The 26,895-nt window shown below is 42.5% G+C and overlaps 1 protein-coding gene across 2 annotated transcripts in view; it reads right to left on the bottom strand.

Moving 5' to 3' along the window:
• LIPM (lipase family member M) overlaps window positions 1–26,895 on the bottom strand; it is a gene marked incomplete at its 5' end in the record, with an annotated part of 46,232 nt that overhangs the window by 12,734 nt on the left and 6,603 nt on the right. Inside the window, 2 exons of one of the 2 annotated variants that reach the window (XM_082721036.1) lie at window positions 1,547–1,664; window positions 4,329–4,434. In XM_082721036.1, coding sequence (XP_082577162.1) covers window positions 1,547–1,664; window positions 4,329–4,433 — 223 coding nt within the window. Of the gene's footprint in view, window positions 1–1,546; window positions 1,665–4,328; window positions 4,476–26,895 lie in introns of those variants that run through there. The other variant, XM_082721035.1, reaches the window with a different exon arrangement.

Raw genomic sequence — 26,895 nt, 5'->3', positions numbered from 1 at the left:
CTCCCTGACTCTGCGGGTTTTGAGAGAACTGTATAAGTAAACAGGATATGAGAACAGTTTCCATCCACGAATAGGGGTGCAGGCGACCCATGAGTTCCGACACCGCCACAGTCGCTTGATTGCTTGGAAAAGCTGTGCCTTGCTTACCTCCTATGATTTGCTGGGCTCAGCAAAAAGTTCTTTTTGCATCTCCAGGCTCTCTGTTTATTTGTATAAAATTCATTCGTTCATTCATTCCACACAGATTTATTGGCATCTAGAATGTGCATGGCATTCTTTTAGGCACTGGCTGTATAGTTTTCAATAAAATTGATAAAGTCCCAGCTTCCAGGGAGTTTACATTTTGGTTGCGGGAGACAGATAATAAACCAGCAAATTATCTATTATACTAGGGGGTAAGCACTGTAGGGAATGTAGGCAGGATAAGAGGCCAGACCCTAGTAGGTGGCAAGGGGCTGCTTCAAACGCACCAAGGTTGGAGCAGGCTGGACTTATAGAAAGCACAGCTGTGCAGGAGGTATATTAGAAAAAAAAAAAAAAGCTGGTTTTCAAAGAGCTGCACACCTATAAATTAGAATAAAACAGAACCCTGAAGCTCCTTTACTCCAAAGAGGATAGCCTTCGCCGGCAGTCTCAGGTCTTAATTAAGGACGTGGGCTAGAGTGGCAGACAGGTCTTGATTTGAACACAAGTTTTGCAATATTCTAGCAAGTGCTAGCATAGGCCTTCTGGGCAAGTTACTTAAACTCTCTGAAGAGCCAGTCACTTCAGATTATTGTGAAAGTTAAGAAAGACTAATGCAATTAAAGCACACGGCATCCTAGCTGCTGTTTGCAAAGAACACAGTATGAAGCTGTATTATCTGGACTCATGGTAAATATTATAGTTGCTGCTATAAATGTCGAGCTAAAGAATTCAAAGAACTCGAGCACACTTTCGTTGGTAATGAATGTGACTATTTTTTAAAAGCCAGCAGTAGCTGAAAATCTCATACAAAAGATAAATGTAATTTCATGAAAAAATATATCAAAAAATTTAAAATGTGTATCTATTGTCCGATTTCTTAAACAAAAACAAAAGCAAAAACAAACAAAAAACAACCTCAGCGAAAAGCTGGCAACATCCCAAATACTTGAAATGCTTTTCGGATAGGGAATACAGAGTACGCGTGGTGGGTGCCATATTGCAGTTTGCATTCTCCATGAGCAAGGGTTGGTATGGTCTGTTCAAGAGACCATCAGTGGATATTCTAGAATATCTGTATAAGAGGGGTTGGGAATGGGTCAAGAAATGGGCTTTTCTTGAAGGTCTTTTTTTTTTTTTTTTTCAAAGCAGACACTATGTTTCTTTGAGATCATTGGGGATATTTGGGATAACTGCGGTGGTGGTGATGAGGAGAATGGGGGGGTGAAGTTATCTTTTGGCGCAAACAGTGGGTTCCAGTCTATAACAAGAGTCCAAACTCCCCTTGACACACTCTAACCACAAGGAAATCATTACTATAGAGAAGGCTGCCGTGTTGGGATGGTATGTGGTTGAACTATACCTGTCTTTTTAAGTTGCGCTGGGCCTTGAGGAATTCTGTTAACAGAAAGGATGTACCCATCTTCTGTCACAACTTCGTACTCCTCACAAGGATAACCTTGATGTCGGATGATTTCGCTCTAAGGAAAAAGCAGTGTCTTTTGAGTTCAGTTCTGTATGGCTATACTCTCAATGATCCAAAAGTAAAACAGAGATTCCTTGACTCTGGAAGATAAAGAAAGGAGTCCCTTCTTTTCCCCATTTACTGATGTTATCTTAGAAGAACTAACCAGCCCTCTCTAGTATTCATTTTCTTTGCCTTTAATGTAGAGAATGGACTAGAATGTGGTTCTCAAAGTGTGGGCCCTGGACCAAAGGGATTGAATTGGAAACTCTGAGGAGGGGGCCCAGCAATTTGTGTTTTAACAAATGCCTTTGGACATTCTGATTCACTCTAATGTTTAAGAACCACCAGAACCCTGATTTCAAAGCCTGGGTACATGCTGAAATTTTCTGGGGACACTTAGAGGTATAGTTTCCTAGGCTCACTTCAGATATGGGACCAGATAATTGCAATGAAGTCAACGAGGCGTTCTTCCCAGGACAGCTTCAGAGAACCTTCAGGCCACGCGTTCCCTGTGGCTCTTTTCAGCTCTAAGAAGCACAGGCTTAAGAACAGGAGCTCTTAACATTTTTAGGTCAGGGAGCCCTCAGGGCATTTGAGGAGACTGATAAAAATGGATACACACATGCACACAGGGACTTTTTTTTTTTTTTTGGACACATTTTTGGATCTCCTTTTAGGGGTTCCTGGTTGCCTATATGTTGACCCCTGTTAAAGGACCCCTACTCTACACAGATATCACACGTAGAAACTCTGTAAAACAGGAAGCTTCAGAAATCTCCTCAGTAGCCTCCCTATTACTGCCCACCGTCATCGCCCAGAGTGGGGTATCACTTCTCTCAGCTTTAACAGGACCGTGAGGAGAAAGCCAGGTGTGAAATGCCCAGTGTAGTGCCTGGGGAAAGGGGTATAGTAGTTAAGAGAAAGGCCCTTGAGGTCCCCTGCTTGAGTTTTATTCCTGGTTCTAACACTAATACACAAAGCAGCTGTGTGATCTTGGAAAAATTACTTAACCTGTCCCTGTTCTTTAATTTGCTTATCTGCAAATCAGCTATACCCACGGTCTTTACTCCCTGGGGTTCTGGCAAGGAATGTGAAGAGATAATGCATCTAGAATGCTCACTAGGTTACCTGGCACGTAGTAGGTATTCAATGAGCAATAGTGACTACTAGAATTAAAAATCACTCCCACCTTCCCAAGTCACTCCCATTCAGTGGCAGACTTGTGCTTAAGAGATCTTTTTCCAGAAAAACTTCCCTGAATTCCCTGGATTAGGTCCCCCTCTTCTTTATTTTCATCTTTGATTTCACAGCTATCCTAATTAGTAATGGAGGGTCTATTTTCCTGCTGGACTGGAAGTTCTGAACTTGCGTCTTTTGGCGTTTGTAGATGTCTCTGGAACATCACTGACTAGCACATTAACAAGGGATTGCTAGGTGCTCAATTAACACTAGCTAGAAAGACTCAAGCAAGAAGCCAGTTGTAACCCCAAATACAGGCTAGATTATATCCATATAAATCAATCTACAGAATCAAATCCATTTAGGCTCTGAACAGCTCATATTCTATACATCGAATGTACACCAGTAATTATACGGATTTCCTATTTTACTTTGCCTCTCCAGGCGTAACACACTCAATGGCAGAGTCTGACTCAGTGGGTTTTGGTGTTAGGGTTCCTGAAGCCCCAACAATGCCCAGTGCTCGGCACACCCAGTGGGTGAGGCTTGGGGAGACCGGTTCTGCCTCCAGTCGAAGACATTGCCTCCATGCAGTAGCTCAGCGGAATGTGTGTAGGATCCTCCCAGGGCCGGCAAGCTGGTGGGAGCCTCTTCTCACCCGTGATTGCACGTTGGTTACAATTATGAGCTTTGTGTCCAGGCAGGCCCAGATCTAAACTGTGGCTCTTCTACCTGCCAGTGGTACAGCCTAACTGAAGTTGCTTACAGCTCCTTGTTCTCAGGTCCTTGGTTTTGAAAAATGGGGATGATCCCACCCACTGATTGGGCCGTACCTCGACAGCTTTTGATCACTGTGTCTGCCATGCGGTGAGTCTAACTCTATGGAAGGCTTTCCTAAACTCAACACAGAACTTGAACGTAAGCCCAACACTCTGGATTACCTAAAAGGACCTTGCATCATTCATGAGTCTTACGTACATGAGGCCCTCTCTAGATTTCACCAAGGCTCCCTTCTTGCCAGTTGACTGAGGTCCCAGTCCGAAAGAGGGTACGAAGAATGGGTGCTTCTAGAAGCTGGTGTCCTGACAGTAAGCGGGGAGGACTGAGCCCTTTCTAATATGGGAGCAAAAAGGAAAGGAGTAAAAATCACAGGTGGAGTGGAATTGCACAGGGTCTGGGTGTGGCTTAAGATACCACGATGATTTCTGTGCTCCTAGAATGAACTGAAGAATCCAAGAAAAATTTACATTGTGCTTGGGGCAAAGGGATTAAGTCATTCCCCTGAGTCTACCAAATTTCTTCAAGGAGGATGAAGGCTATTGACACATACCCAGGTTAGCATTCCTCCCAGTACAACATGCTTATTTATGTCTATGCTCTGCTATCAAAAATCACCACCACATAGAAATATAATATATAATGCAGATAATACACAGATGCAAAAGTAAGTATGTGAGCCACTTCCTTTCCCCCAAAACACAGAAAAACCCCAACTTACAATATTCATGAATGCTTCTGGATCCACAGCTTTCGTTGGCATACATCCTGAATTCACATCTCTTTGGAGCAAATATGCCACCAGAATCAGAAGCCACATCTCCATTCTGTGGGAGACAATCCACACGCCTGACAAGATCCTTGGCATGATCCAACATCTGCATTTATTGATTTTTTTCTTTTCCTGGCAATGTCACAACTCAATCCTAACGTCAGCACGATCTACAGCTTTAAAAACTTTCCTACATGTTCCATCCAGGATTCTTCCCCCAAATGTGGAAGCAAATCCAACAAGCTTGGTGGACAGGGAAGAAAGAGCTGGAAGCAGAATGGAAACGTGGCCCAGGATGTCTCAATGCCACCAGCCCCTCCCACTCCTCCCAGAACGCACAGTCACCAGCCCTCAACTTCTAGCTGGGTAGAAGCTTCTTTCATACTGCCTGGAGAGATGCGCATATGAGACAGCCCATAAAACCCCTGTTCTTCTTCCATAAGGAAACAGGAACCCCAGGGAAGACCATTTTTTCTTTTTCCCTTGTTTTTGTCTTTCTTTGGAGAGTGGAAAGATACAGAGTCTGCAGAAAACTTTGCAAGCTTCTATAGTCACATTCAAAGACTTCAATGATCAGTCTTTTTTTTTTTTTTAAGATTTTATTTATTTATTTATTTGTTTGACAGAAAGAGACAGTGAGAGAGGGAACATAAGCAGGGGGAGTGGGAGAGGGAGATGGAGAAAGAGGCTTCCTGACAGGTGGGGAGCCCAATGCGGGCTGGATCCCAGGACCCTGGAACCATGACCTGAGCCGAAGGCAGAAGCTTTGCTGACTGAGCCACCCAGACACCGCCCCCACCACTAGTCCTTTAACTGCAGATCAGTGAGTTGATAAGTAGTTTTATTTAACATGTCAAGGAATGATGGGACATTTTCTCATCTTAGCAATGGGTGCGATCATCGATTGGAAGAAAATGAATCTTCCACATTTAAGCCATTTCTCTGTGGCTCGACTAAACAGACACACGCAAAAGGGTTTTATTCTGGGTTATAATCATGAGCTAATGCCGAGAGGTTCCTGAGACAAATACCTGGCAATTAAATCACCTGCAATAACTCAGCTGAGTTGCAGCCTAGTTATTTTCACGACCGGAATGTCCCAATTGGATCAACCGTGGGGTGGTGCGAGCACTTCCTTACCCTACTGCTATTAAAGCAGGCCAGAAGGACAGACTCAACTGTCATTGTGAGTAAAGAGTGTGTTAGAATTTAAGAAAATAAAAGAATACAAAACCAACCATTATCGGAAGGGACATATTTCTTTGTTTAGGGAGATGGACGAGCCATGAGAGACTCTGGACTCTGGGAACCAGAGGGTTACAGTGGGGGGAGGGGTGAGCGGGGTGGGTGGGGGATGGGGAACCGAGTGATGGTATTAAGGAGGGCACACGTGGTGATGAGCCCTGCATGTTACAGGCAGCTGATAAATCGTTGATCACTTCATCAAAAGCTAAAAAAAAAAAAAAATGAACTGAGCCAACAGCAGCCACACTAACTTATAGACGCCTGGAATGTGGTTGGTGAAGGAGCCAAGGCTAGAACAGGACCTGCGAGTCCCTGAGAACGGACGGCCCACGGTCTCGGCCTCGCCCGTGCTGGGCTGGTGGCAGAAGGGTGATGACGCAAGCCTGAGGCTCTTATCTGGACCCATCTCAGCGTTCCCACCGCGCGGATCTGATGCTTGCTTCTGACCTAGTTCAGAAGAGCAGGGACGTCTGTCCAACAAGGCAGAGAGCCTTACATCCTGAGTCCCCGCTGAGCCTGCTCTGAGCTTCTGCAAAGTGAGGCTTTTGAAGGGAACTTTGGCTCCCATCACTGATATCTTGGAGTTTTTAATGTTAGAAAGCTAGGAAAAAAACAACCACCCAGAAAATCACATTCGGCTCTTTTTTTTTTTTTTTTTTTTTTTTAAGAAAAGTGTGAAGACTCGCCCAACATTACCTCGGTAAATTGTGGCAACTCGAATACCAAAAATTCAGGAGCTTTAATTCATTGGTTAGTGTTATTACTACATGGAAAAGAAAATGTGACATTTCAGTGTCCTCGTCCCCATTCGAGTATAGAGCCTTACCAGCGTCAGAAGAAATGGCATCAATCTCTGGAAACTATCTCTTTAAAACTTTTCTCCTGGGTTTGAGATTTGAGATTATTCTCAATGATTTCATTATAAATTTGGGAAACATAATCTACTCACATTTGCTCCAATATATTCAGGTAAGATCAATGCCCACATTGGAGTAATAAACTTGTGAAAATTATATGGATTTGTTAATAAAAGAATTGATGCCAATTAAACTGCTCAGTTCAGAAAGAATGCCATTTTGGGTGGTTTTGTTTTCAGCCTTTCTGAGCCATGCCCTCCTTAGGTGCGAGCATAATACAGAGAAAGTACAGTTCAATTTGGCTATCAAGTTCTTGGGTGACTTTATGAGCTCCCAACTGTCCTTTTGGAAGCAGGAAAGTGACATTCTAAGACCAGTTCAAGGAGATAAATTTTGAACAAACATGAAATAAGTTCATTTCTTCCCCACTCCAGAATTTTAACTACCTTAGCAACCTTCAAGCCATTGGAAGCATCAGAAGAATTATAAACAGAATGGGGGCCCAGATGTGCCAACAAACTTGACCTCCAGCTGGGAAGTGTTTCTCTCGAGAGCTTTATCTGTAAAGGCTTCTATCAGGGAACTTTTGTCATCTTTTAAAATGGTTTTTTTTTTATCGTGTCCATACCTAAAGATGGAGGGTCTGAAAGACCCCGGTATCTCAAAACTAGGAAAATGGATCTCCCCTAATGTTCATGATGTAGAAATCAATTCAGTATCAAAATGACATAAAAGCAACTGGTCCAATAGGGCAGAGGTTAAAGAAAAGCTTTCTAAGAACAAAGTGAATGAAGAATCAGCATGTGGCCTTACCCCAAGTTGTACTGCATGTTAAAACTATAAGAAACAAACAAAACAGAGGTGCCTGGGTGGCTCCATAGGTTAAGCCTCTGCCTTGGGCTCAGGTCATGATTTCAGGGTCCTGGGATCGAGTCCTGCATTGGGCTGCCTGCTCAGTGAGGAGCCTGCTTCTTCCTCTCCCTCTGCCTGCTGCTCCCCCTTCTTGGGCTCTCTCTCCCTTTCTGTCAAAATTAAAACAACAACAACAACAACAACAACAACTCTCTCCCTATCTCTGTCTCTCAAATAAGTAAATAATATCTTAAAAAAAAAAAACCTTAAAAATAAAACAAACAAAATAGGACAAAATCCCCCAAACAGAAAACAAATAGTAACATGAGAGTAAGAAAAACAAAGGCAAATTGAAAAAGCCCCTTCAGCTGGGAGAGAAGTTCTCTCTTCTGCTTGAGTTGTGTGTGAAAAGGGACTTGACTTAGCACTGTGCTCACCTGACACTGAATTGAGTTTTATAAAAACAGTTCCTTTAGGTTGTCTAAGCTGAAGCCTGGAGGCCAGTCGGGCCTGGGCACCAGAATCTAATGAAAGTACCAGTCAGTGCTCTGGGCAGACTCCCTTTGCCATCAAATGACAGGAACTTCTATGCTGACTCAGACTTTGGCCTGACCTCTTCCTTTATCACCAAGACTTATCTGGAAGGACACCCCAGCCCTTTAGGTAAATGGCCTTTCGGTTTATCCGCCCTCCCGGTGTGTCAGACATGCCTGAAAACACAGGATCCTCATTTTGAGACCACTTCAAACAGGACTGCGGGGCGCCTGGATGGCTCAGTCGGTTGGGCATCTGCCTTGGGCTCAGGTCATGACCTCAGGGTCCTGGGAATAGAACCCCGTGTCAAGCTCCCTGCTCAGCAGAGAGTCTGCTTCTCCCTTTCCCTCTCCCCCAACGCATGTGCACTCTCTCTTGCTTTCAAATAAATAAATAAAATCTTTAAGAAAACATGATTGCAGAATAAGACAATGGAATGTGCTTAGGTGTGTGTTAGGCGTAAGGAAGACTACAGGGTTTTAAAATAACAATTGCACAATATCATGGTAGCTGGGCGGAAAGAAGGCAGAGCCTCAAATGTGGGTTCATCCCCTTTTTTCAAAGCTCTATTTGTATATTTATTTGATAGAGAGAGAGAGAGAGAGGGTGGTTGGAGAAGCGGAGGGAGAGGGAGAATGCCCAGCAGACTCCCCGCTGCTCACCCAGACCTAGATGGGTCTTGATCTCAGGACCCTGAGGTCATGACATGAGCCTAAACAGAGTGGGACAGTCAACGCACTGAGCCACCCAGGTGCCTCAGGGTAGGTTAATTTCTAAAACCAAGTAGTCATACCCTAAAAAAAGATTCCTTCAGCTTTTGTCTATCCGAAGGATGACTTTGCTGAGAAAGTATTCTCCGTTGGAAGCATCTTAAGCTCTTTGAGTATCTCATCCCACTCTTCCTGGGCTGCGGTGTCTCTGCTAAGACCTACACTGACGGCTCTGTGGGGGCTCCTTTGTATCAGAGAATTGTTTTCCTCTTGCTGCTTTTAAAATTCTCTTTTGTCTCTAATTTTAGACAGTTTTATTACAATGTATCTTGGGGAAGATCGTTTGGGATTGAAATTTTGGAGTGACCTCTGAGCTCTGTGAACCTGCATATCCATCTCTCTCCCTAGATTTGGGAAATTCTCCACCAGTTTTTCTTTAAATAAGCATTCTGTGCCTTCCCTTCTTCTCCTTCGTGGACTCCAGCGGCACAGACGCTATTTCTATAAATCCCATACGCTTGCTTCATTCCTTTTCACTCTTCTCTTTGTTTTTTTAGCTTTTGCTTCTCTGATTGGATAATTTCAATTGACCTGTTTGCAAGCTCATGGCTTCGTTTTTTCATTTAAGTCTTCGTTCAAATTCTCTGTTGAGTTCTCAATTTAGCCATTGTATTCTTTAGCCCCAAATTTCTATTTGGTTTTATTTTTTATATATATTTTCTATCTTTGGTTAAACTTTCCATTGTGTTCTCGTATTGTTTTCCTGAGACCATTAAATCGTTACCTGTGTACTTTCAGCCCTCTGAGTAGCTATAGAAGAAGCATTTTGAACTCTTTGTCAGGCAATTTCTGGATCTCTGTTTCTTTGGGGCCGGTTCCTGGAGGTATGCCTTATGCTTTTGCTAGAGTCATGTTTCCCTCATTCTTTGTGATTACCATAGTGTGGAACAGGTGTCTGTATTTGAAGATACGGTCACCTCATTCAGACTTGATGAGCTGATTTTGGTGAGGGAAACCTTTTGTCTGTGGGTGGGAGCATGCTGTGGCCTGCTGTGATACAAGGTCTAATGGCACAGGGTGCCAAATGCAGGGCTGGGTGTCAGTGCCAGGTCCAGAGGGGAAGGAGGTCTTTTTGACTCAGGCTGCTGAGGTCCATTGCATCAACAACTCTGTGGCCCTTAGTGAGTGTGTGGGGGTCTGCGGTGGTGGCCAGGGCCGCTGGGGTCCTCAGTAGGCCCAGCAGCTGGGAATCAGGGTAGGCAGCCATGGGGGCTGACGCTGGTGTTACGTACCCACTGGGCTGTTAGTTGCGGGAGTCAAGTATAGACACGCTTATAGTGGCGGTTGTAGGGCAAGTGGCAAGGACTGGACACAGCCGTGGGCACACTGGCAGCTGCCGGGGGCCTTGGCTGTCAGTGTGTACTCTTATGACTGCCATCTCCCACTGGGCATGTGCAAGGCTGTGGCGGTCCGTGACCCGAGTCAGGCTGGTAGTGCGCAAGTATAGAGTGAGGGACTAGGCAGCTGCTGAGGCAGAGGTGGAGGAGGGCGGGAGAGAGGTGTCTGGGGAGGGGAGTGGAGAGGGAAGAGGAGCAGGGACTGGGGCGGGGGAGTGGAGGGCAGCAGGGTTTTGGGAGGCTTGTATCTGGGATGTACATGGAGCAAACCTAGTGAAATCAGCAGGGGTCTGTGGGGGCTGTGCTGGCCACTGGCATCTTTCTTCCTTTCCTTCCTACTTCTTTCTCTCTTTTTAATTTTTATTTCTTTGAGTGAGGGAGAGAGAGATCATGAGCGGGGAGGAAGGGCAGAAGGAGAGGGGGAAACAGGCTCCCCACTGAGCTGGGAGCCAGATGTGGGACTCCACCCCAGGACCCTGAGAGCATGACCTGAGCCGAAGGCAGACACTTCACCACCTGAGTCCCCCTGCTGCCCCCAGCCACTGATTTCTTGAGTGGGAAAAGTTGCTGGGTTTGTCCATAGAACAGGTCGCTGGGTAACATGGTGGCTCCTGCCTTGTGGCCGTCATTCGTGGCCCCTGTAACTTCGTTATTCCTAGCTGTCCCTAAGTGTCTCAGCTTTGCCAAATGGGTGGGGTGAAACCAAAGCAGGTCTTTTATGTGGTGTCCTGAAAGGCTGGGGAAGCTCCCCACTTACCACCTCTTCCTTTCTCAGCAAGGGGCACTCTCTCAGCTGGGGAGATCCCGGTTGACACCAGACAACTGGCTCCAGGGCTGGAGGGATGCTGGTAAAATGAGGCTGTCTTCCTTTATTCCTGGGTGTGGTTACTGTCAGAGTATTTGCTGCACTGTGTCGCTGAGATTCTTTAGGTGGACTCTGACAGCTCCTAGAGCTCTTTTATTTGTGGATGGTTATCTAATGGTTGATCTTTGTGGGTGGGGTTGGAAGCTGGCGCGTCCTACGCTTACTGTATGTGTAACTCTCTGCAACTTTCTTACCCTTGCTGGGACTCAGTGTCACTTTATTTTGTTGTTGTTGTTGTTAAAGAGTGAGAGCACAAGGGAGGGGCAGAGGGAGAGAGAGAATCTCCAGCAGATCCAACGCCCAGACGCAGGGCTCGATCTCATGACCCTGGGATCACCACGTGAGCCAAAATCAAGGGTCAGACCCTCAACTCTCTGAGCCACCCAGGCGTCCCCCATTTTGTACCATGTGAATAGTAATGGCCCTTCTTCCCAGGCTGCTGTGTGGGTTAAGCGGGTATGAAGGCAATGCCTGATGCAGAGCAGGAAATGAGCACATCTCAGCGAGTTTGCTTCTTCTAGTCGTTGGGCTGGCTAGCTGCTCCTCACCGTGGCCTCCTGCTGGCTGAGTTGATGTTAGACCATAAGCCAGTATCTCCATTAACCAAGGAAACTAGAATCATTCAGTGTGGAGAGCCGAGGTCATACCCCCTGCAGATGGGTCTACGTCTGATTCCTGACTCTGTCCCTTCCAGCTCTGTGATCTTTGTGAAGCCCCTTAGCTCTCCCTGGCTCAGTAAACTATGACATCACCATGATAAATGGGAAAATGTATACAAATGGAATAAGCCCATGTGGGTGCTTAAGACATCGAACTTTCTTTCCCTGTTTCTTTCCTTCTTGTAGGGTCCTGTGAAAGAGACCCCAGCTGGGTGGCTTAAGTTTTCACATTTACTTCTAACCCAAGATGAATCCAGCCCAATGTTTGTTAGAGCTGAAATCACAGACTTCTGACATTACAGAGTTCAACTTCCTGACTTTTGTTCCAAAATGATATAATCTGCATCCTGCATCTTTGCAGTGAAACTTCAAAACACTATACAGCACATAGAATGAGATGTACATCGTACTTTTCTTCCTGGAGTTAATTCTCACTAATAGCTTGATATGTAACCTTTAAGATGCTTTTTATATGTTTACACATACATGTAATTATACATTCACAGACAAATGCATATAACTTTATATATGTGAATAAATAAATTTGTTTATATAAATTGTGTTTATCTCCATATTTCTATATAGCTTTGAAATTTTCTGTCAGGGGCGCCTGGGTGGCTCAGTAGGTTAAGTGAACCTCTCTTGGTTTCAGCTCAGGTCATGGGGTTAAGCCCCATGTGGGGCTTGGAGCCTGCTTTGGATGCTCCCCCCCAAAAAAAAACAAAGAAAAGAAAAAACAAAGGAACTTTGTCATATAAAAAGGCCTTTTCATTTCAATATTTTAAATTTGTTTCTTTCAATTTCACTACCGCAAAAAGCCACATTGTAGGTATCAAGATATAACGATGTACCAACCATTCTTTATAGAGGACTAACTTCCTTCCGCTTGTAATATTTATTTATTACAAACAATACCATACCTTCATATCTACATATAGTGTACACATATGAAAGTATTTTTATGGGGTGGATTTAAGCTGGGGAATACGAGCTCAAAGGTTATGCAGTTTCTACATTTTCAGAGCTACTGCTAAATTTCCCCCAAAGGACTGACCCAGGGTAAGTTCTGCTAATAGGGTGTGAGCATGATTATTCCTCCCCATCCTCCTTCATCAGTTCCACATTCCATAAATCTTTTTATTTTTGCCAATCTGATGGGATCAATATGATACTGTAATTTTTCTTTGTGTTCTACTGAGTTATGACTGACTTGGACAATTTTCCTGTGCTCTGGCTCTTTGATTTTTCTTTACGAATCGCTCTTTCAAAATATTAGCCTATTTTCTCTGTCTTTTGAAAATGATTTGTTGGGTTTTTCATTTTTTTATGAATATTGACCTTTAGTTTTTACATGTATTACAAATATTTTTTCTTTTTCCTCTTTTATAAAATTTTGATTATGGTGCCTTTCTTTAGCTCCTTTTTCATTTTACATAAATGTTAACATGTTACTGCTCCTTTTTCATTTTACAGAAATGTTAACATGTTACAGAGTTAAGACTCTTGAGGGTTTTATTTTGGGCTTCCAGGTTTCCTGATTTTTTTCCCCCAAGATAAATTTTATTTACTCCAAGGTTACATAAATATATTTTGTATATTTACCAATATTTTCCCATTTAGAACTCCAGACCATTTGAAATCTATTTTTTTAAGGGGCATCTGGGCTGCACAGTCGGTTAAATGTCTGCCTTCAGCTCAGGTCCTGATCTTGGGCTCCCTGGTTCTTGGGAAGCCTGTTTTTCCCTTTGCCTTCACCCTACTCTTGTGCTCTTTCTCTCTCTCTCAAATAAATAAATAAATAAAATCTTAAAAAATTACTTTTCAATACGGGTGTGTATTGAATCTGAATTTTTAAAATATAAGCAGTTATTTAATTTTACAACTATAACTTATCCTTAGTCTTTTCTGATTCCACTGCGGTGAATGACACCTTTACTTTTTCATCTTCTGTTATAAGTTCCAGAAGCCCCAGAAAGCGTACATGATTTTCCTAGAGAAATGCTTCTCAACCGGGAACAATGTTGTTTCCGGGGAACTTTCTGACCTTATCTGGAGACAATTTCGGTGGTCACTACTAGGGGAGGTGCTACTGACACCTAGTGGTAGAGTCCAGGAATGCCGCTAAACATGCCGCAAGGCAGGAGGCAGTCCCCAACAAAGAATTTGCCCATTCGCATCATTGCAGCATATGAATATAGGTCTCAGAAAAGAAATTCTACTTGGAAAAGGTATATGAACATGCATTACAATCAGTATTTAAATTGCTGGTTTTGGGGGGCGCCTGGGTGTCTCAGTCGGATAAGCATCTGCCCTGGGCTCACGCCATGATCTCAGGGTGCTGGGATTGAGCCCCGCGTGGGGCTCCCTGTTCAGTGGGGAGCCTGCTTCTTCCTTTCCCTCTGCTCCTCCTCCTGCTTGTGCTCTTTCTCTCTTTCTTTCTCAAATAAATAAATAAATAATCTTTAAAAAAATAAAATTGCTGGCTTTTTGTAACTGTCGATAAATCCTCCAAAAGTAGTTTTGCTTATGAGCTAATAATTACCATGATGTAGCACCTGTTTTCAAGGTGAGAAAGAATGTGACTCTTGGCACTGACATTCTATGAGATGTTCCTTATGCTCCACCACTGAAGCATTTTATTCTCACCAGCTCTCGAACACATCATCTGTTCCCCTGGATGACACACGCACAGACTAATGTGTGCTCTTTCCAAAGTACTGGCTTTGATCAGACCAGGCGGGGCTGAAGTTTTCCCAGCTGACTTTACCTCCCATATTCGTGGAAATTAGACTGAGAATCATCTAATAGCTGATGCTGACTTCAGTTTCCACCCTAGGCTGGCTGAAGCAGGATCTCCAGGTTTGGGATCCAGGGATTTATATTTTTACCACCCCCCAGATGGTTCTGGGGTGAGCTGGGTTTGCGGGGGGGTCGCTGCTGGGCTACACTCACAGACCACCTGCCTGCAGGGAGAGTCACCCATCGCTGTGGGGCAAATTCTTCCAGAGTAACTCTGACCTGGAAGGGAATTTAATCCTGAGGGTAAACTACAACTGGAGCTTTTAGGGTTAAAGTTATCCTTGTGTTCATCAGCATCAAAAAAATATAGTAAAAAGATGATTCATAATAACTACAACCTCTCTGAGATTTTAAAATATATCAGGGAAAACCATGGGGGTTGAAGAAACAAACATGCGGGTTACTCATTTTTATGGCTGTTAATGACAGCTTGTGTTGGTTCCGTTTGCTTTCATCTCAAAGGGGATTTAAACATTAATTATCATAAATCTGGGTTGCATTTAATAAACAAATATAGCTAAGCCTAGATAGTAAGATCACACAGATTTGGTGTGCGCGATGCCAAGAAAGTGCTGGGAGTCACCTACTGCCGCCCATGGAGGCGGTTCTCAAATAGTCTGATAAAAGGACAGAGAAATTTTGCTTCCAGGGTCACACAATCCTAGATAAAAGAGGTCTGAGAATAGCCCCAAAGGGCTTGAACTTCCAAGATGGCTTCAATGAGACCACTGAACTTGGCAGTTAGAAAGCAACAGCAGACGGTTGTCTTGAAGACTTTAGACTTTAGATTCCAATTCTTTTAGCTTTTAAGAGATCCATTATATGTAATATTAAGATGGTTTCCTGGAGAGCATGTCAAGGAAGGAAGACAAATTTGAAGTGAATAATTGACAAAAATTCAGTATATGTTTGCAAATCATGAAGGAAGATATTTGTGATGAAAGAATTAGTTTAAAAAGTAAGTCTGAGTCCTAGCTAAACATAGTTCCCCGCTGTGTGTGTGTAGGGTCGGGGGAGCATTTTGGTAAAAGAAAGTGAAGGGCAGGGGGTACCTGGCTGGCTTAGATGGTTAAGAGTCTGCCTTTGGATCAGGTCATGATCTCCAGGTCCTGGGATTCGGCCCCATGTTGGGCCCCCAGCTCAGCAGGGAGTCTGCTTCTCGCTCTCCCTTGTGCTGCTCTCTCTGTCTCTCTCTATCAAATGAATAAAGAAAATCTTTAAAAAAAAAAAAAAAAGGAAAGTGAGGGGCAGAATCCAGAGCATGTCTGAGGACCCTGTAAACCCCAGGGGCCAGGTAATTGATGTCCATCAATTGATATCCACCTGTCATCCTAGTGATAAAGTCTGGCTGATAATTGCATAGTGTTGCAAAGGAGGGGTATTTTTTCCCATGCATATTACCCACAGGAAAAATTAGGGGACCCAAGTAGCTCTGGTCTGAGCACTGACTTCTCTCCTTCTGAAGCCATGTCCAGAGTGCATGCATTCTGGGGTAAGGGGTCTGGGCTAGTGATTGCAGGTTTATGGCCTTTAGAGAACAGCTATCAGGAAAAAGGAGGGTCTTAGGACTTTCACATCTGTTATTAAGTCAGCAGGCAAATAAGTGTGAGTATTGAACTTAAACTACCTAAAACTTGTGAACACATTTATACAGTTAAATAAAGCTAGCAGTCATCAGATGTAGGATTCAACCACTTGAGAATGCAGATAAGTAATTTAGGAGCTATCCAAATCAGTGCCTTTGTCCCCAGCTGTATTTTTTCCCCCTAATCAGGAAAAATCTCTACTTTGTTTTGTCATAAGGCCTGAAGTTCCACTGATAAAAAGGACCTTGGTTAGTGAGGCATTCTAGGGAAGTGGCGGGAGCACTGGAGTGGGAATCGGGGTCTGGGGTCCCTGGAGAAGCTAGTTTTGTGACCCCGGGGAATTCACTTCCCCCATCTAGACCCTGGAATCTATACAATTTCATTGAAACCAGATCAGTAGTTCTCAAAGTATTTTGTTAAGTCTGGGTTCTGTAGAAGGGCTGCGAGAAGTCTGCCAAGGGAGGCATTCAATTCTGTTTTTGAACGTAATTTTACTCATTTAAATAACTTTGCTTCCCAGGTATCGCAAATGTCTATTTGCATATCAAAGTTCACATAAATAGCCATATATTCATTAAATTATGCTAGAATGTCCTATGCTATCTTATACAATTGAAGAGAATTGAGGTTGTTTGAAACCATTTAATGGTTTAACAACAATTATGACTTTAAATACTTTCGTGTGCAGGTGTTATCATATCACTTAACTCAACATAAAGCCAATACTGAGTCCCTGGAGTAATGTGGCTTATAAAAACTCCTAATTCTGAGGATTATCAAGGTAACTTTATCTTTACCCCTTCATAATGGCAGAAGGTCATAAAAGTGAATTTTATTTGATAAATTTAGACTAAACATCTACTATTCATTGATTTTACATGTGTCCGAGCCTTAGGTCCTATTTTTTTGTTTGAAAAGATTTTTTTTTTTTTTTTTGGTCTTAATACTGTTTGAATATCAAGGGGGAGATGGTTTGTATAATCTCTCCTTTGACATTAAAAATTTTTTTATTTTTAAATATATTTTATTTCTTATTTTTTTACTTTTTTTGAGGTGGGGAGGGAAAGGAGCAGAGGGAGTGAGAATCACCAGCAGACTCCATGCCCATTGTGGAGCCTGACATGGGGCTCGATCTCCAGCCCTGAGATCCTGACCTGAGCCGAAATCAAGAGTCAGACACTTAACCGATGGAGCCAGCCAGGCGCCCCCAAGTTGATGTTTTAAAAGGCTGACAAAGACCTAGAAGATCAGCTAATTTATTTTATAGATAAAAAGGCCCAGAAGAAGGAAACAATTTGCCCAAATATTTTGCATGATGAGGGCCAAGGCAGGCAAGGAGCACTGCAGAATGCAAAGTGAGAGGAGGAGGAGAGAGGAAGTAAGGTAGAGACAGCTCCCTCTGTCACTTCACTGGGATTCAGGGGACATCCTGGCCACATCCACTGGGACGCTTGAAGAGATTTAGATAGGAAGTGTCTCTGGATTCAGAAGTTGGTTCTCCTTCCTATGAATTCTTGCTTGGGGAGTCTGCCCATGTCCAGAACATAGTAGCCTACCTCGCCCTGTCACTAATGTTGACATAGATCATTTCTAGAAGATTCTCCCCAAGGGGTCCTGCCTTGAAACGTTGAATTGATTGTCTATAATATGCCTGGTATAGCTCATCAACAGGGAATATGAAGCCTCTCCTTCCTCACATCAATAAACACAAAACAAATAAAACAAACATCATCAACAACAAATCCAGAAACTGTACAATCTTAAAACAAGGTCCTTAAAAATATAGAAAAAAAATTTTATTCCTGCTTTTTCAAACCCACAATATGCCTCCTGAATGATAGAACAACTGAGGAACATGAAAGACTAGAAGTATTATTGAGTCTCTTTAAAAAATTTTTTCCTAAGGCCATTTTTTTAAAAGGTAAGCATGGGGATGTGTGGGTTCAGTTATGGAACCTGGAAATCCCAACTGAAACCTCAAGGACACCTAGCAAGGAATCCCATCTACCAGAAGCATCGGGAATGGTGGAATCTGACAGCTCTGGGTTCAAATCCCAGCTCTGCTCTCACCAGCTGTGCACCCTTGGCCATATTCTGATTTTCCCTTTTCTTATGTATAAATGAATAGTAACACCTTCCTTGCAGCATTATAGTAAAGCCTAAAACATACACACACACACACACACACACACACACACACACACGTGAGGTGCACAGCAGTAAGCCTGGCATCTAGAAGCTTCTTAATATGTCATTGGTATTTATTGCCATTCTTATCACGAGACTGAATACCAATTTGTAGGCTTGATGCAGAGAAAACCAAAAAGAAATCAGATTACTCGTACATTTTTTGCCTCACATTTCAGTTAAAATACATAAGGAGTCCGAAGCAGGCGACCCTGACTGTGGATCACAGTCTCTAGGATGTTGGGTTTGTGAGGCTGGGTGTGGGCAGAGTTGCCTGATCCCCGCCCCATGCTGGGTGGCTCTGGCCACCTCTGGCTTTGCCACAACACCACTAGGCAAGGGGGATATCTGGAAGTTCTGCCTCTAACAACCTGCATAGACAGCTGAGGCAGAAACTGACTTTGCAGCTTTACAATCTGATCATCTGTGTTGATTATAATGCACAGGTCTCTTTCTGTCTGTGGGAATAGCCTGCGACTTTTCTGATAACGGCCAAGACTTTGGAAAGACCTTGGAAGGAGCTTCCCAATGAGCCATAATGAGGGCTGTCCACCTGCTACACCTTTCTGCAACCAGAAAGCACTGACCCGAGAAGTATTTATAAATTCATCTAAATACCGTAGGGGAAAAAAAAAACCTCTCACCTATTTTTTTGTCCTCTTTAGGAATTACTCCATTTCCAGAACATCTCTTTCTGCCCTTTTTCTTTCTCCAACACAAGGTCAAGAGGAAGGCAAGCATGTACTCTCATTTAACACATAAAATAGGAAGAAAGGAGACACTTCTCACTCTTTTCCCCAAAAAGATCACTACTTATTTCCCTTTCTTTTATTCACTCAAACTTGCAATTAATTCCAGAATTAAATATATTTTTGAAAGATTTATTTATTTGAGAGAGAGAGAGAGAGCACAAGCGGGGAGAGGGAAGGACAGAAGACCAAGCAGACTCCACTCCCAGCTCGGAGCCAGACATGAGGTTCCAGCTCACAATCCTGAGATCATGACCTGAGCCAAAACCAAGAGTTGGATGCTCAACTGATCGAGCTGCCCAGGTGCCCCCACAATGAGATATTCTTCATTCAGAAATTTATTTCTAGGACCCATCAGTGATAAACAGAAATAGCATTAAATAGCCAGGTGAGGGAAATGTAACCAGAAAATCTAGTTCAATCTCACAGCAGAGTACTACTCAGTCATTACAGATCTATTGCAGCAAGATAGTAACATGTTCACCATATGTTTCAATAGGGAAGATAAAAGCTAGTAAATAATATTTACTGAATAAAAATAAGACCAGAAAGAAATCTATCAAAATGTGAACCAAGTAGCTTTTGGTGGTGAGAATTTTGGTTATATATTATTTTCTTTGTTAGGATGGTAAGGACTTTGGTTGTTTATTATTTTTTTTGTTAGTGTCTATTTTCTAAAATGTCTATAATAAACAGATTTTACTTTTACAGTTGAGCAAAAACAAAATAATTTTATTTGTTTGCTATTTAATTTAAGAGACTATTTCCAAGCCGATTTTAATCCAAAGAAAGGCAATGCAGTTTGGGAGCAGAAAGAACCAGAGGGATGGCCTACCTCAGGGCAGGGTTCATTTGCTGAAGAAGGGCTGATTCCGGAATGCTGTCGTCCAGCTTGAGAAATGAAGCAGGAGAGGAAGCCGGACACTGGTCACATGCAGCTTCCCCTGTCATCTAACAACCAGCTTCACTGCCTCAGGCCCCAGTTCTTCCGCAGCTGCTCTAATCTATGGCTACCTTTTTCCCCTGTCGAACCAATGGAGTTTCTTAGGCACTGTTTCCCCAAGCATGGGCTAGATTCCCCTGGGACTATGGGAGATTTCAGCTGCTGCATAGGCTGCTAAATCATTCAGAGGAGTTAAATAACACAGAATCACAGAATGGGAAAGTCAGTTCCTATGGCCACTGTAACAAACGACCACAGAAGTTATGGTTTAAAGTCACGTACATTTATTCTCTTATGGTTCTGAAAGCCAAGGTCAAGGTCAGGTAGCTGAGATCAAGGTGCTGGTTGGGCTGCATTCTTTCTGAAGACTTCTGGAGAGAATCTGCTTCCTTATGGTTCCCAGCTTCGAGGGGCTGCCTTCATTTCTCGGCTCCAAGTACATCATACCATTTCTGGGTGTTCCAAGGTGTATTTCCTTTCTCTGACTTTGATCTTCTACTTGCCTCCTTGTCATAAGAACCCTTGTGCTTCCATTGGGTCCACCCAGATAACCCCGAATAAAATTCTCACCTCCAGTTTCCTAACGTAATGACGGGTGCAAAGTCTCTTTTGCCAAAGAAGGTAACACGTTCGCAGGCTTGTGGGATTAGGACACGGACATCTTTGGGGGGCCATTATACATCCTATCAAATTTCTTTCAACCTTCTGGGTTGAAATTTCTTTCAACCTTCTGGGACATAGGGCTGGCTCAGTCAGTAGAGCATGCAGCTCTAGGTCTCGGGGTTGTAAGTCCAAGCCCCGCATTGGGTGTTGGCATTATTTAAAAATAAAACCTTAAGAAAATGTCTTTTCTTTCAACCTTCTGAATGTTGCAAGGTGAGAGTCTAACTTTGGTTTATGTCTTTGTTTCTAGCCATTGCTCATCTCCCTGGCAAAGAGTGCATTTAACAAGAAAAGAAGTTTTTAAACTCTAGTGCCCTGACAAGACATGGCATCTGTTTTGTCACCAATTATGTTTTGCGCTGTTATTATGTTTCTGGTGATTTTCAAGTTTTGGCAAATTATACCTCTCCTTCCATTTATAGTAGCTGCAGGAAGTTTCTTACTTTCTTTCTTTCTTTTGATTTTATTTATTTATTTGAGAGACAGAGAGAGAGCACAAGCAGGGGCAGTGGGAGATGGAGAAGCAGGCTTCCTGCTGAGCAGGGAGCCCCATGTGGGACTCCATCCCAGGACCCCAGGATCATGACCTGAACTGAAGCAGACACTTAACTGACTGAGCCACCCAGGCACGCCAGTAGGAAGTTTCTTTTTTTTTTAAAGAATTGATTCTGAGACTTCTGAATAAGCAGTATTATGGATGGCATGCGGATATAGCAAACATTGTGAATGAGAAATGGGAATGACAAAAGCTTGAGAAGTATTGCCTTGGATAGAACACCACTCTACTTAAAATTAGGGAAGAGTTTGGACATTCAGGGATGACTCTGCTCTTTGCTTAGCTCTGTATGAGGCCTCCCTTGAGGAATGTGATGTAACTTCCTTTCTGCTTCTGGGCTTCTGGCTGGCTTAGACCGCGGAGCCCACAACTCTTGATCTCAGGGTTGTGAGTTCGAGCCCCACCTTCAGTGTGAGGATTACTTAAAAATAAAAATCTTAAAAAAAACAAACCCAATTTCCATTCTGCGTCTTTGACAATAGGTTCCCTACATTCTCTATAGAGGATGGGTCAACAAGATTGGGAGATAGACCTTCTTCTTCATTCAGAAAGAATGCAAATCAGCAATGGGGTATGGTTTATTGGGCATGGGCTATGGTCAAATCTCCTTGCAAGTCTTGCTGAGCACTGAAGGTTAGTTCCTGTGCTCATATGGTTCTCTGTCTGGTGGCTGATGACAGATGAGGACAATTTAGACAGAAAGAGCTAGGTCTGTAGGAAAAGGAACCAGAAGGTGCTTTAGAGTTCAAATAGTCCAATCCTTTCAGCTTGGAGGTAGAGGGGAGAGGGTTAGGATGGAGGAGATGGCAATGGAAGGGTCAAGGAACTTTTTATGGTGAAGACAGTTTTCTCTCAGGGACTTTACCAATATCTTTCCCAAGAAGATATTGGGGTGGGAACTTGATCATTTTTTCCCTGCTGGCAACCCCAGTACCACGAGCATCTCCTGAGTACCGACCACTTGCCAGATTGTCTCAGTGATAGGCGATACAAAGCCAGACTTTAATTTTCTCTCTGTTAAAATCACGTCTTAGATTATTGGTCTTCTCTTAATAAAAGACGATAAAATGGTTTTTGTTTACCTTTTATGTAATCTGCCTCAGAAGCAAATATTCTGCATCTTTTTAAATACTTCCTATACTTCACATTGTCTTTATCAGATCTTTGATTACTTAGAATAACTGTTTTTTTCCATATGAAAAGAGCTAAGCAGTTTTTTGTTTGTTTGTTTTTTGCAACTAGAACTTCTAACTATATTTGCCTTTTGAAACCTTAAACTGTTGGAAATAAGGGTATGTAGTACACCAATGCCTAAAATTCCATTTAAAGAACCCACAATATTAAACAATGTTTATAATATTTGCATTTGTCTAATTTTCTATCATATTCATGTACTTTTTAGTAATATAAATCATATTATCTTACTAGAATGTTGAAACCTATGTAGTTTCCATATATCCCTGTGGCAAATCTCACTGCATAGGTAGTTAACAGTTTTTCCTTTCTTCCATTCCAGTCCTGTTTTTTTGGCCTCTGTCTTCTGTGTTTGGAGCTTCATTGCCCTACATGGCTAATGAGGTGTTTTGATAGAGTCCAGGACCAGGTGTTTTTACCTATAGCAGTTTCCAGAGATCTTTCTTTGGGGAGGGGTATGGTGTCAGGGCAAGGAGGTCATTTGCTAGTGTTTATCATTTTTAAAAAATATGGAACCCTTCATGAATTTGTGAGACATTCTCCCCGCAAGGGGTCATGCTAATCTTCTACTGTTCCAACTCTAGTGTATGTGCTGCCCAAGTAAGCACTTAAAATGCTTATTTTGATGAAACTGAAGGGCACATAGTATTCCAAAAAAGTTAACTTTTTCCCCCGGCTCAGTTGACGGGTTTGGTTAAGGAAACAACTTGCACACAGATTAAAAATGATAAAAACAAAACAACAAAAACTAACAAATAAGCAGAAACAGAAACAGACCTGTAAATACAGAGTACAAGCCAAGAGGTTGTCAGAGGGGAGGGGTGAGAAGATGGGCAAAAGGCGTGAAGCAGAGTGGGAGACACGGGCTTCTCGTGATGGAATGAACAGGTCCTGGGAATAAGAGACACAGCTCAGGGAACAGAGGGCCTACAATACCCCTAGATGGTAATAGATGGGAGCTACGCTTATGAGCATAGCATGAGGCATAAGCATAAGGCTAGGCTATCAAGCCACTATGTTGATACCTGACACTGATGTAGAATTATGTCAACTAGGTTTCAATCAAGAAAATTTTTCAGTGGCAAACAAAGGTAGGAGTTACTGAGTTACTGAGGAGTTACTGAAAAGCAAAGTATTGGTGCCTTTATACTTCACCGCAAGTGTTAATGATGGCACAATATTATTGTCATGTTTCTTTTCATTGGGACTGGCTGTGTGGGGCTGCGGCGATGCCGATGGAGATGTTGAGATCAGAGCCCCTCTCACATCGTGGTACTGGCTGGGGGAGTATTTCATAACCACCAAGGTGTGAGTACCAGGAATCTGTTTTCACTGGACCCCCAAAGCACTTCTTTTTTTTTTTTTAAAAGATTTTATTTATTTATTTGACAGAGAGAGATCACAGTAGGAGAGAGGAAGGGAAGAGATCACAGAGAGAGAGGAAGGGAAGCAGGTCCCCTGCTGAGCAGAGAGCCGGATGTGGGACTCGATCCAAGGACCCTGAGATCATGACCTGAGCTGAAGGCAGCGGCTTAACCCACTGAGCCACCCAGGCGCCCCCCCAAAGCACTTCTTAACTTCTAAAATGGAATGAGAACCACACGGAGATTTTGCAATCTCTCGGTATCAGATGAAGATGAGTGAAGTCAGTGGAAATGCGGAGAAACATTTCCCCTCAGGGCCATACGTACTGCAAGCGTCTGCACAGAATTCAGCGTTGGGTGGGACTAGCAATTAATTCAAATTGACGAACCCAGGTTGAGTGTTTTCTGCGATCAAGTCACCTTGCTAAGTACTGGAAAGTTAAATGGTAAAGCCCCAAACTTGGAAACAACCCAGAAATTCCTCAGAGTGAGAAGTACCGGCTCAGTGGATAAATAGTTAAACTATAGTGGGGCCACACCCTGGATATTTCTCAGCATTAAAAAGGAGCAAATGCGATACACTTTAACAGTTAACAGTTTGGATGGCTCTCAAGCAAGCGAAACAAGCCATTATCAAAAGGTCACATATCCCAAGATTCCGTTTACACAAAGTTACTGAGATGTAGAGCAGATTAGAGGTTGTGCAGATTAAGTTCAAGGAGAGCTGGGGAGGGGTGGGCGTGGTTGTTAACTATGCTGGGAAAGCTGGAGGGAAATTTTTGTGGTGATGGGCCATTCTGCATCTTAATTGTGGTTGTCTTACACAATCTACACCCCGTGATAACACCGATCTCACACACATACATGCACACATGGGAGGGCATAGCAAGGTCTGAATAAGGTCTGTGGGTTATACCAAGGTCAACTTCATGGTTTTGAGAGCACGCTATAGTCATGTAAGGTATTATCTTTGGGGGAAACAATGAAAAGTATGTGGGACCTTTCTGTACTATTTTTGCAATTTCACAGCCATCTATATTATTTCAAAATAAAGATTTTAAAAAGTTAAAATATTTTTAAGATTTTAAGAAACACCTAGGTCCTTTTTTCAAGCTACATTGGTTAGGGAGATAGACTAAAGAGATAATTCAGGAGATGATAAAAAGTGATTTAGAAGAAGTATTAATTTGGGGGCGTGCGGTTCAAGGAAATCTTTTCAGAAATGGTAGTGTTTGAGCCAGGCCTTGGAAGGTGTGGATGAGCTTTGCATAGAAGTACTACAGGGAAGTGGTCAGATCTGACCAAGGCCCTGGGTGGTCAGATAACTTCCTTGCTCTTGGATTAATGAGTCTTGAAAAGCCATTATTTTAGTCCAGTTTCACCTCTCTGAAACTAATTATACCTCCTCAAAGAAATTCACCAAACACTTTATATGTGGCATAGAGTTGTACTAGAAATTAATGTTATTATTTTCCTTGTTCTATACAAAATATTAATGGGATATTCAGGCTTGAGAAAGTACAGTTCCTCAGTGAGTCTGTTATGGCGTTGTGAGTTTCCTGCTTTGTGTAAATGTAAGGGTAAGAAAAAAAAAGGAGAAACATTGTCAAATTTGTGATAACTTTATATTACAAAGTCTATAACCAAGTTCAGCATCAGTGGATTGCTAGATTCTATGCTTCCTTGGAAGTGATTCTGGTATTTCAGACAAAGTGATGAAAAATGTGTTATAATTGACCTGACTAGCTATTTTCTACTCATCCAAAATTTTTTATGCAGCCTATTGAGATCTAACTGACATAAAACATTGTGTAAGTTTAAGATACACAATGTGATGATTTGATACACTTAGGTATTGTGAAATGTTTACCACAAACAAGATTAGCACATCCTTCATCTCACACAATTACTCTTTTGTTGTTATGGTGAGAACACTAAAGCTCTCATAGCAACCTTTAAACACACAATACAAGATTGTTAACTATAGTCACCATGCTGGAATAGAGCCCTAGAACTTGCCATCTGAGCTAAAAGTTTGTGCCCTTTGCCACATCTCTTCATTTCCCCCGCACCAAACCCCCCACCCTGCAACCACCATTCTACTCTGTTTCTTATGAAAATAATTGAGATGATGCAATGCTTTTCTTTCTCTAACTTTTCTCACTGAACATAATGCCCTCAAGGTCCATCTGTGTTGTTGTAAATGGCAGGATTTCCTTCTTTATGGCTGAGTATTATTTTACTCTGTGTGTGTGTGTGTGTGTGTATCATTCATTCATTCATCTGTCAATGGCCCCGTAGTTTGTTTCTATATTTTGGCTGTTGTGAATACATTTTTAAAAAAGATTTTATTTATTTACTTGACAGAGAGAGAGATCACAAGTAGGCAGAGAGGCAGGCAGAGAGAGAGGGGGAAGCATGCTCCTTGCTGAGCAGAGAGCCCCATGCGGGGTTTGATTCTAGGACCCTGAGATCATGACCCAAGCCGAAGACAGAGGCTTAACCTACTGAGCCACCCAGACATCCCTGTTGTGAATAATTTGACAATGAACATGGAAGTACATATATCTTCTTGAGACAGTGATTTTCATTCCTTTGGATATATACCCCAAAATAGGATTGCTGGGTCATAGAGCAGTTCTGTTTTCTCATCTCATTTTTATGGTTAGAGTTTATAAAAAATACAACAACCTCCTTATCCCCCAAAACCCCAAGGCATTTTCTCATCTCTTGCCTTAATTTTCCAAGTAATTGTGGTCTAGAGTAGTACAAACATGATTTTCTCTATGGTGTCACAATGACATTTATATACCATTTGGGCACATTTATATAGATACATACTATTAGATATCTGGGATTAAAATCATGACTTCTTCACTTGTGCAATCTGAGGAAAAGTTGGCTTTTATATCTCATTATTCTCTGTGTCTCATGTGACCATAGTTCTATCCCATAGGCTTTTAAGTTTTAAATGAGGGATTTCTTATAAAACTCCTAGCAAAAAAATGAACTATTATTCAGACCTATCATAGTCAATGTATTTGCTACCATATGCAGAGCAAAAAAGCTAAAAAAAAGTAGTGGTATTGGTAAAAAGTGTTCTTTCCTTCTGTACTTCATAGCTTGTTGATTTAAAGCAGAAAAGTTTAGGGTATTTAAAACACATTTTTTCTTGAAATGCAATGCACAAAACAGAGAAAGTGCACACATTGCAAAGGTATAGATTGAAAATTTTTTAAAAAGACTTTTTTAATTTGTCCGAAGGAGAGAGCACACATGAGAAGGGGAAGCCGCCGAGGGGAAAAAGCAGGCTGAGCAGGGAGCCTGATGTGGGACTTGGTCCTGGACCTGAACCC

Source organism: Mustela nivalis (assembly GCF_964662115.1).
Source record: "Mustela nivalis genome assembly, chromosome: 2".
Classification (NCBI taxonomy): Eukaryota; Metazoa; Chordata; class Mammalia; order Carnivora; family Mustelidae; genus Mustela; species Mustela nivalis.
The sequence above is the reverse complement of the archived record's forward strand: the minus strand, read 5'-3'. Positions and strand labels throughout refer to the sequence as shown.